Below are 11,751 nucleotides of genomic sequence, written 5' to 3' on the forward strand. Positions count from 1 at the left end.
GACCAGGGAAAAAGACCAAGTCACATATAAAGACGGGCCCATTGGAGTAACACCTGACTTTTCAATGGAGATTTTAAAAGCCAGGAAGGACCTAGGCAAGCTCTGAGAGACCACAGGTGCCAGCCCAAACTACTCTACCCATCAAAACTATCAATCACAATCCATTGAAAAAGAAAAACATGTCATGATGTAAAAAAATTAGCTGTCCACCAACCCAGCTCTCCAGAAGGCACTAAAGGAAAACTAGAGACTGAAGAGAAGGTTGATGACACCAGAGGTTCCCAACCTTCCTAACGCTGCGACCCTTTAATACGGTTCCTCATGGTGTGGTGACCCCCAGCCATGAAATTATTTTGTTGCTACTTCATAACTCTCATTTTTCTACTGTTATGAATTATGATATAAATATCTGACATACAGGATATCTGATGTGCAACCCCCAAAGAAGTTGTGACCCACAGGTTGAGAACTGCTGGACTACACACAACACGACACAAGAATTAAACAATACCCAGTACAGTAAATCAAAAAGTGGGGGTGTGGGGGGGACAGCCCCACGACAACAACAGAAATAACAGGAATAAACACTCATTAATAACTCCCAGATCAATAGTCTCCCCAATAAAAAGACACAGACTAGCAGACTGGACTAGGAAACAGGGTACATATTTCTGCTGCATCCAAGAAATACACCTCACCCTGAAGGACAGGTATCACCTTAGAGTAAAAGGATGGAAAAGGGGGCCGGGCGGTGGTGGCGCACGCCTTTAATCCCAGCACTCGGGAGGCAGAGCCAGGCGGATCTCTGTGAGTTCGAGGCCAGCCTGGACTACCAAGTGAGTTCCAGGAAAGGCGCAAAGCTACACAGAGAAACCCTGTCTCGAAAAACCAAAAAAAAAAAAAAAGGATGGAAAAGGGTATTCCAAGCAAATGAACCCAAGAAACAAGCTGGTGTAGCCACTTTAATATGTGACAAAATAGGCTTCAAGACTTCAGAAGAGATGGGGAAGGACACCACATACTCATCAAAGGAAAACTCTAAGAGGATATTACAATTCTAAACGTTTATGCACCGAACCAAGGGCACCCAAACTCATAAAAGAAACACTGTCACGGCTAAGGTCACACATTGACCTTCACACAGTAATAGTGGGTGACTTCTGGGTGACTTCAGTACTCCACTCCCATCAACAGACAGCTCACCCAGACACAAACTAAACAGAGGCGTGCTGGAGTTAAACAACAGTCCTGAGTCAACGGATATAACAGACATATATAGAACATCCCACCCAAACACTAAAGAATACACTTTCTCCTCAGCAGCTCATGGAACTTTCTCCAAAACTGACCACATATTAGAACACAAAGCAAGTCTCGACACACACAAGAAAACTGAAATAACACCCCACATCCTGCCTGAGCACCGTGGATTAAAGCTGGACATCGACAACGGGAATGACAGAAAGCACACAAACTTCATGGACACTACACAGCTCACTGCTGAATGAAAATCCAGTCAAAAGGAAATTTAAAACTTTTTAGAATTGAATGCAAATGAAAATACCACATACCCAAACCTGAGGGACGCAATGAACACAGTCCTAAGAGGCAAGTTCATAGCACCAAGTGCTTCCATCAAAAAACTGGAGAGATTTTATATTGGTGACTTCCTGATACACCTGATGGCTCTAGGAAACAAGAAAAAAATAAAACCCCCAAAAGAGTAGATGGCAAGAAATAACCAAACTCAGGACTGGAACCAATGAAACGGTAACAACAAAAAATAATATAAAGAATCAATAAAACTTAGAGCTGGTTCTTTGATTAAAAAAAAAAATGTACAAACTTTTTCCCAGCAAGCCAAAAGATGGAAGGAGGAGGTCCAAATTCATTAAAGCAGACATGAAAGGGGTTCCATTATAACAGACACTGAGGTAATCCATAAGATTTATCATTGGTAATTGATAGGATCATAAGGATACACTTTAAAAAATCTGCATTCCACCAAACCAGAAAACCTAAAGACAAGGATTTCTTAATACAAATGGCCTACAAAAGTTAAAAATCAACAACCGTATGTACTGTAGACTCAAATATTGCACCTTTCAGCTTGTTTTGTTCTGTTTTAAACTATCTATAAAGATGACCAGTCCCCATAAAGGGTGCCTCAAGACCAGGAGTCCTATGCCTTCCTTAGGTTGATTCTCAGCCATGCCTCTGGGTGAGTTCAGAAACTCCTCCATAAACCGCACCTGGAGCAGACAAGGGAGAAGCGTCTGCAAAGCTAAGACCTGGACCCAGACTCCGCCTCCAGCTCTCTCCTCGGTTCAGGCCAAGGAAGAAACGAGGTCTCCCCAGTGCTGCGGAAGAGTGGGGGAACACGGGCGCGGGCCGGAGCCCGCGGCACACCGACCTTCCCAGGCTCCATGGCTCCTCGAGGCCGGAGCAGCCGCGTGTCTTCGGCCCAGCAAGCGCGGGGCACCCAGGGAAGACAAACCCGCCGTAGCTCAACTCCACTGGCCAGCTAGGGCCTACAGCGACGCGGGTCCCCGGCAGGTAGGCGTCCCCGCCTCCTAGCAACCGGCCCGGGTCGCTGGCCCAGCATGCCCCGCGGCCGCTCCCAGTACGCCTGCGCACACCGTTTACGGACCGTCGGAAAGCTAATCGGTCTCTGATTTCCTGAGCGTCTCCTTGGATCGTGCCGTGTCCTTGTCTCATCCTTGGCGCCCACAGTTGACAACGAAAGATGGAAAGCAGACGATGGATGAGCTTTATACTTGAAAACAAGGCTTTGCCTCTTGCACACCACACCCCATAGACTGTCTTTTAATGAAAACAGTTTGTGGTCGGCTGTGGTAGTGCACACCTTTAATACTATTACAACGGATACGAGGCAGGAGGATCTTTGTGAGTTCCAAGCCAGGCTGTCTACATAGTGATGCAAAGGAAGTATCTGGAAAGTAGTTGCTGAAAGGTTAAGGAGTGGACGTATGTTAAAATTCTGAGCTTTCTGCAGACCAGAAATTTACTTTGCCCACACCTTTCCAAGCCACATACATGCTCCTGTAACCCAGCTTAGAATTTATGACTGTTGGCTTGCTCAAGATGGTCACTAACCCAGCTCCTTACCATACAAAAAGTACTAACAGATACACTAAGTCTTTCATAATTTGTATAAGGTCTTTGTTTCCATTTATCAATACTTTTTTAGAAGGAAGGTAATCTTGGTGGTTGTGACTTATTTTGCTCCAATTAGCGATTTGTTTTACTGGTTTTTGCCTATGGCCAAAAAGAATAATAAGCTTTTATACTTTGCTCACTGCGGCTGGTAGATGATCTGATGCCGAAGCCCATTCTCTTAAACCTTATATCACATTATACCTACCCGGAAAGCAGCTGGTGCCGGAAAGCACCACACACTGTTGAATGTGAGACTGAATAAAAAATAAAGCTGCTATCTACCATGTCAGTGAAAGTCACACAAACTTCAAGCAGCCTTCTCCATTATCTGCAACCCCAACTCCAACTTATACCCTGAGTGTCAATACATCCACTTTTCTCCACTCTAGTCCTTACTAACCCATGCTTCATCTCAGACAAAACTTTCTAAAATGTAGTCACCCAGTTAAGTCTTACAGCCACTAATTGACACTGTAAAATGCACACCTCTACCATTAACAGTTCACTACCCAGGATTAACTGTGAAAATAACCTCAGCTAATAAAACAAATCAACAATGGCTTCCTGTGGAGAACAAGATATTTTTGCATACCTAGTCGCACAAGTATGCTAGCGGGCATGGGTAGGAGAGGGGCTTCATTCCTACCTGAGTTAGGGCAGCTGTTTCAAAGTTAGGAGTAGCAGTGAGTGTGGCCATCTAGAGCAGCAGAGGTGAGTGGAATCTTCTTAATGCCATCTGATATTGTCATGGCCATCTCCATAGTCAAGAGTAGGACCACCAAAGGGGTGACACTCACAACTCTATCAGGGTGTTCAGAGTACATGAGCGCATTAGAGTCTTCCAGGACAAATCCCAAATCCAGGGGCAGGTACAATGATTTCTATGGCTAGGAAGGTCTCTTTCAAGCAGCCACAGCTCATTGGGAGGTGAAGTTTCCTCACTAGTTGTGATATCTCTAATTAGAACAACTGAAACGAGACACCCATGAATCAGTTGTGACGAACATAATTAGAACAGCTGCAAACACGATTACCCAGGGAAACGGTGTGGTTGACAGCTGTCCTGATCCAAAGTTTTGGTTGCTGTTGAACCTCGAATTGACTTAAGATTTTCAGCAGCCTTCACCACCCAACCAGCAACAGTGCACAGTTCTACTCCCGGGAGGATGGGTCTGACAGGATGGACACCAAGAGGTCAGCGGCCATCCTTGGCAGCTTCTTTTATAAAGAAAATGTGCTTACTCATAATCCCAGCTGGGATTTTGTACAGTCTCCAAAATCTTATACTTACAGCATATCTCAAATTAAGACTAGCCACATCCCCAGTACCCCAAACTGTGATCAGTAGCTTCTGTAAGGAGCAGAGCAAACCTACACAGTAAAGGGTCTGTGTGTGTGACTGTGGAGGTGGCTAGAGATGGAAAGGGAGGTGTGTGCAATCTGTAAAGGGTATTGAATGTCATGACACAAAACTTTTAAATGTGAAGCTGTAAAACAATGCATTCAAATGGGAGAGAGGGTGCTGTACTGAATGTCGGGATGGGTTTGTGGAAAAAGAAGAGAAGCCAAGCTATGGGGGGAAAGGCCGAGTGAGGAGCGTTCCCCTCTGCTCTAGAGCACAAGCCTCTCTGTTGCTGCCTTGATCTCCACACTCTGTCCAGATGCATGGCTTTTATGTAAGTCCCTTGTCTGGGAGATGGATGCCTTCACCCTGCCCATTCACAGCTAGTTCCTAAACATTCTTGTGTTGATCCAGCACTACTTCCACTACAATTTAATTTAAAGTTCATAGCTTATGCATTTATTATTATCCTTTGTCCTCTTTTGTATGATTTTAATTTTTAATTTCCATATCCCTAGTTAGGCTATACGCCAGTTTATAATCTCATGTTATGATAGATACAAACAAAATTGTTTTATTTATGTATTTCATGTATATGAGTGCTCTATTTGCATGTATGCCTGCATCACAGAAGAGAGCATCAGACAAAAGAGGGCAACAGATCCCATTATAGATGTTTGTGAGCCACCATGTGGTTGCTGGGAATTGAACTCATGACCCCTGGAAGAGCAGTCACTGCTCTTACTCATTGAGCCATCCAAACAAAATCTTTTTATTTCACAATGAAAACCAACTTTGTTACAAAAGTCAGTACCTTCCTCTCACATCTCTCTAGGCTTTATAGTCACATGTGGCATTGGCAGAATGTCTTTGTATATAGATGTTCCATAAAAACTACCTACATTGTTAACATAAGCTAAATATTTATAACGTAAATATACAAAGTGGCAATGAGACAGAATGGTATCCTACTCTTCCCCAAGGTATACATTTTGTTTTCTTCTTTTTCATCTTTGGTAGTTGAAGCTACACGGGATAGGGTAGCCTGATTCTCCTTTCCTCAAGGCTTAGCTACTAGGGCTGGCTGCTAGATATGCGTTCCAGCTATTCCAGAAGACTGCTCAAGACCTTGGCTACGTCTGATGCCCTGTGACAGGAGCCTTCACCATGGCTGCAGCAGCTTTAGATGCCCTGAAACTTTCTCAAATGACACCCTCCCTTACCTTTACAGGTATGCTTCCACTCTGGTACTCATAACAGTGCCAGCACCAGGCCCAGAATGCCTATGAAGACTGGCAACCCTATGCTGGGAGACTCCCTCCAGCAGCTGGAAGGGAACTGCATGCATACCCATGGCTTCCTTTGTTGTCTGCACAGGCAGCTCTCTTCCCTCTCTCCTCAGCCAGTCTGGATAAGCCTCCACCCAGTGTGTTGCCCCCTGTTATGAAGCATAAGGCCTAACAGCACCTCTTTCTGGTGGTCTTACTTTACTTACTTGTAACAAAATTCTAGTGAACAGGCTGAGTGAATTATGCCAAGAGCTGGTAACAATAAGGGCTGCTACCTCCTGAGAACAGCAAGCAGCCAGAGAGCTGCCAAGTTCTCTAAGAAAAGCTGCTGAGAAGGGTGCTAACCCTTACTTAGCTGCTATGAGAGCTTTAGAGAGAGCTAACACTAAGAGCCCAGACTGCTAACACCAGTGTACCTGCGCTTGGCCTGGTCATGATTTCTATCAAAATCGGACAAAAGAACTCTTGGGTAGTAAGTTAGGCTGGCTGTGGAGCCCAAATACCTACTCTATGACCCTGTCATCGGGGTCATAGCTCCACACTGTCACCCTCAGCAGCTTAAGGAGTGCCAGACTTTTAGAGATCCTCAACTCAGGCTAATCTGAAATTCATGGCTTTGATGCTGAAAATAATTTCAGAACTAGCCAGCATAGTAAAGCAGAGAATTTTAAAACATATTTTAATATAGGTTTAAGCCCAAGGGTGAAGATAAAGAGAGGTGCTCAGAAGAAACACACCCAAGTGTAGGCATGGGCTCCTCAAGGGAGACTAAACAATTGACTGTCTTAGCGTCAGTCACATATACCACTTCAGTGGCTATGAAATATACTCAAAGGGTTGCTAATAAAGTTTTCCCCTTTCTCATTTGGGATGTGAGATAAATGAGGTAACTCTGGAGATCTCTGGAATAGGAGTATAATCTAATACGGTAAAAGTTACCAGGCGCTCTAGGGCTGCACAAGAGATCTGGTACAGGTGTTTTCCCTGCCAGTGGTGTTTGGGGTGAGATTCCAGGAAAATTTTTCATGGAAAGGGAGAAAGTCCTTATGCAGTTACTGAGCTGGAATGCTGTGTATGTAAGATGCTTAAGCCAGATTCCTGTGAGGAGCTACTTTCTCTTGTCATGCCTCCCAGATTCTCCCTGCCTGTCTACCCTGCCTCAATCTTGATCAGCTCTCATTAGCTGTCTTAGACCCTGTGCTTCAGTTTCTTATTCTGCAAACCAGGGATTGCACTATAACTATAAAGCAATTTATGTATTAAAGACAAAACAAAAACTACAGGCAGAAATTCCCACTTTAGCAATCAGACCTGTTGCTTAGAGTTGACCCCAGTGACTTGGGATGTCTTATACAAACATTTAGAACCTAGCTCCTAATGATCCACAGCATCTTACTCCGAACAGTCAATCTCAAGAAAGACAGCCAGTGCTATGAACTATACTACTTACCAAGATACGGAAATGTTAACTTACCTATCCGGATGAATAGCACACCAACTTCCCTTAACTGTTATAACAGAACTCCCATTCCCTGTCAGGGAACAATTATCTCTCTGAGAATTCAGTGGCTGTGGCACTACATCTACAGTGAATTTTATTTAATAAAATTTTTATGTCTGTTCTAGTCTGATAAATACTTTTACGCCTGCACCTTTGGCTTGCTACATCATCCCCAGCATAATATTTTAGTGTCCTGGATGGGGCACTCTCTCCTTGCCTCCACTGGTTTCTCTTCACTCTCCTGTTTGTGATGATCAGCTGACCAGCCCGTGCCCTGGCTAGAGCTGCTCTCCAGCCAGACCCAAAGGCCTTCCAGCTGTGGCTCTGGATTGCTGTCACCCAGCAGGTAACATGCTAAGGAGTTGCTTCCAGGCTTTTGCCAGAAGACTTAGTTTCCATTTGTGATGAGAGGATCCTGGCTAAGGTCACTCTTTAGTGAGACTCAAAGGCAGCAGAAAAATGAGGATGACCACTGTAAGTCCGAAGGGTAAAGGGCTGCCTTGAATTCCTCCTGGGAGCCCCTTCACTCTCAACATGTGTGGGTGTGGCTGCAAACAGTAGCTCATCCAGGATGGACCAACAGATACTGTGAGAACTCCATATCCTCCTCTTCCATTCGTCTCCCCTGTCCTAGCATTTGCTACCACTTTCTGGGTCGGTGAGGAGAAAATCCAGTGGCTAATGTTTGTTGTCTGTGGAGGCTGTTTCTCCCTCCAGCTGGGCTGATCCCAGACCTGTGGGTATCCAGGATTTTTCTCTCTCCAGAATGCTGTGATTACTCCACCCTATGGTCAATTCCTCGTGACTAATCCACAGCCAATTTCACTTTGTGTTTTTCCTTCAAGGTCAGTTAAGCCTGACCAACGAGGTAGGTTTGTCTCTGCAGTGAAATCAGGTTTCATCTTCTCAAACTAAGAGACTCTCTATTCTCAGGAGACACCCTAGTTTAGAGCAGGTCTCACCCCTGACAGCAGGGGGCTCTGTTGCCTTCAAAGAACATCTGGGGAATATTATACATGAAAGGTTTCATCCCTGCTATTCCTTCTAACTCAATCCTAGATATGCTCTCAAAACTCAGCCTAAATTTTATCCTTATATTTTCAATTCTTTTAAAAAAAAGTTTTCCCTTGTAACAAACTGTAGTACTTATAACTGCCCCAGATTAGAATTCAAGTGGCCCTATAACACACTCAGCTATAAATGCATCCTAAAATTGTATCTCCTTTGTCATAATTTAGGAAAGAACTGTCAAATGTCTGTATCTAAGTCTGGTCATTTGATAGGACAGTCTCAGGCAGTACCCTGCTTCCCCTGAACTAACCCCAGGTGATGTCCTTGGGCACACTCCAGCCCCTGCTCCACCTCTGGCTTCTGTGCTGCCAGCAGCCCCTTCCTCTACCAGCTCTGTTCCCATTACACCCTCTTTTCTGCTTCTCACCCACACAGCTCTCTATAGCCTCTCTTCCTTACCCAGACACACATGCAGTCTGTCTCTCTCTCATGCGTGATGGCTTAGGAACTCCATACAGGGAACTCAGAACAATCAGAAGCCATCTCCTCTCACTCAGAGAACATCCATTTATTAGGAGCTTGACGGGGACCTCAGCACCATGTCCCCTCAGTACATGTCCCCTTTCCGATGTCTGCCCCCCCCCCAATATAACACAAACATTGGTTGTTTAGCCAGGACTCCATCTTCATTTAGGAACTCAAAGAGATCACTGTCACTATCGATCTAACCTAGAAATACATCTATATCCTAACCACTGGCTTTACACACGAGGTCAGTTCAGTCTCACCTTCAGTCTTTACCACATATTTCAGCTGATGAGACTCATGCCCACAATCCAGTTACAGACAGGCCAAGGTCTGTTGATTTGCCCAAATCAGAACTTCTCTACTCACATATGCCACTGACATAGAGCGTTATGAGGAAGGACCCATTGGAACTGTATGGTTATTTGTCTATTAGAGGGACTGGAAAAGATCATTATTAACCTATTAACTATAACAAGTTGTGGGAAATAGCACAGGGAACTTCCAAGACCCCTGCTGTATTTCAACCCAGGCTAGCTGAAAACATAAACAAGCATACTGGTCTGGATTCCAAGTGTCAGGAAGGCCAAATCATACTGTCTGTACGTTTTATAAGCCAACCCACTCCAGACATTAAACTTAAACTTCAAAAATATGTCAGAGGCCCTAGACTCCTTTTCACGGTTATTTAACATGAACCTGAAAGCCTTTAATAACCCAGAGGAGACCCCAAAAGCCAGAAGGGCCAAACTGCAAAAGAAAAAAGACAAATTGAAATCTTAATATGGGCTTATTCTCGTCCTAACTCAGGAACTCCTAGTACTTCATGTAGCAGCCATCTGGTTTAGTCTAAGGGAACTAACCTAGCTTTTGAATTAATACCTCCTATTATTGTTGTGGTAAGTCAGGACAATTCAGCCAAGAGTTTGAAAAGCCATCAGGCTATATACCTCTGCTGGGACCATGCTTAATCTGTAAAGTAGAAGCCTCTACAAGCAAGAATGTGTCTCTCTACCTCATGAAAAAAGGTCATCCTCTACCCAAGCAGCCCAGGCTCAAATCATACCTGAAAATGGGAACCTACCCCAGCTTTGTTCCTGGACTATGAGTTGTTCAACATAAAGAGGTCCTTCTTCCCCTGAAAACTGATAGGACCATGACCCAAATTATATTCCTTATCAGCCCTGAAGCAACTTTCTCTATCGTAAGCACATTCTCTGGTTCAGCCTCCTCAGGAGAATTAATGGCAAGCCTTGACTAGCCCGTGTTACACTCCCCTTAACCTGTGTGATAGACAAACATATTTTCACTCATTCTGTCTTAGTTACTGTTCTTTTACTGTGAAGAGACACCATAACCAAGGCGACTCTTATAAAAGAAAGTATTTAATTGGGGGATTGTTTACAGTTTCAGAGGTTTAGTCCTTTATCATCATGGTGGGGAGCAGGGTGGCAGGCAGACGGTGGTGCTGGAGAAGTAGCTGAAAGCTATATCCTGATCTGTATGTAGGCAGAGAAGGGAAAAAATGACACTGAGCCTGGCATGTGTTTTTGAAACCTCAAAGCCCACCTCCAGTGACTCAATTCCTCCAACAAGGCTACAGCTACTCTGATAAGGCCATACCTTTTTGCAATTCTTTCAAACAGTTCCACCGCCTGGTGACCAAGGATTCAAATGTATGAGCTTATAAGGGCCATTCTTATTCAGATCACATTCGTTGTTCTTGCTACCTAGCTGCTCCATCTTGTCTAAATGCTCAGATTCATTTATTACTTTTTAGAAACTCCAGAGGCTCTTATAGCATACTAACATCAACTTCCCTGCCATATAAGGACCTAGGAATGTCTAGGGTCTCAGTGTTCTTCCATGGGGGGCTCTTCTATAGGCCCAACTGTCTCACCCATAGTCTGGGACACCTACATTTCTGGAAGCTCACAGCCGCTCCTGTCATAATTACCCTTAAGGACCCTAACAACGTTCCTCAAAGGCCCCAATATTCTTTTAAACCAGGAAACATAGACTGGTTCACAGCCTTTCATTGATAAAATTTTGGTTACTAGTCTAGATACTAGTCTACTACACACATGTAGCTCTCCACAAAACAATCCTATCTTGGCAATAAAGAAGTCATATGTGATAATTGTTATTTTTCCTGTTGCTATGAAAATACCTGACCAAAGGACTTAAGGAAGGAGGGGTTTATTTTGACTCACAGTTTGAGGGTGGAGCTTGAGGCCGTTGGTCACACTGTGTCTGCTGAGTGTGATGGACACTTGTTCTCAGCTTCCTTTCTCTCCAGTCTGGGATTCCAGTCCATACAACAGCACCACCCACATTTAGGGTGGGCCTTCCAAAATCAGTTAATCTAATCTGGATAAATTCCTCACAGATATGTCCAGAGACTTATTTCCATGGTGATTCAAAAATCATCAAGCTGACAATCAAGATTAACCATCATAGATGGATCCATAGAGATATCTTCCAATACCACCCTGTTTCTGGGATTAGACTTTAAGAATGTTTTCTTTTTGTTCTCTTCAATCTAGACTCTCAGTTCCTATTGTCTCTGAATTACAGGACCTCACTCCATTGAGATTACTCAGAGGCTTAATAGGATTATCTCACATCAGTGTCTTCAGGACACTGGACTTATAATAACTCCAGGCACAAGGACCCTCTCCAGTTACTGCAAGGATATCAATTTAATTACGAAGACCCCAGACACAAAACAACTCAGGGACTTCTTGGGAAAGCTTCTTCAGAAACTTTTCACTGAGCTTCCTAAAACAGACATTTACTTCTGCACCAGCATTGGATTTCCTTGATTTTCCTAAACCCTTCTCTCTGTGTGTACATGAGTGACAGTGATTAGCACTGAGAGTTCTAACCCAAAGTTTGGGACC

The 11,751-nt window shown here is 44.1% G+C and overlaps 1 protein-coding gene across 7 annotated transcripts in view; it reads right to left on the bottom strand.

Moving 5' to 3' along the window:
• The window catches only part of Dync2i1 (dynein 2 intermediate chain 1), a 120,714-nt gene extending 118,105 nt beyond the window's left edge, over positions 1–2,609 (bottom strand). For 5 of the 7 annotated variants that reach the window (XM_052739173.1, XM_052739174.1, XM_052739172.1 and 2 more), the window contains exon 1: positions 2,414–2,609. In XM_052739173.1, the coding sequence (XP_052595133.1) occupies positions 2,414–2,428 (15 nt within the window). In that variant the 5' untranslated portion in view covers positions 2,429–2,609. Of the gene's footprint in view, positions 1–1,571; positions 1,689–2,252 lie in introns of all 7 variants that reach the window. The other 2 variants (XM_052739176.1, XM_052739175.1) reach the window with 2 other exon arrangements.
• Between the last annotated feature and the right edge of the window lie 9,142 nt (positions 2,610–11,751).

Source organism: Peromyscus californicus, unplaced genomic scaffold (genome assembly GCF_007827085.1).
Source record: "Peromyscus californicus insignis strain IS unplaced genomic scaffold, ASM782708v3 Scaffold_15__1_contigs__length_86483966, whole genome shotgun sequence".
Classification (NCBI taxonomy): domain Eukaryota; kingdom Metazoa; phylum Chordata; class Mammalia; order Rodentia; family Cricetidae; genus Peromyscus; species Peromyscus californicus.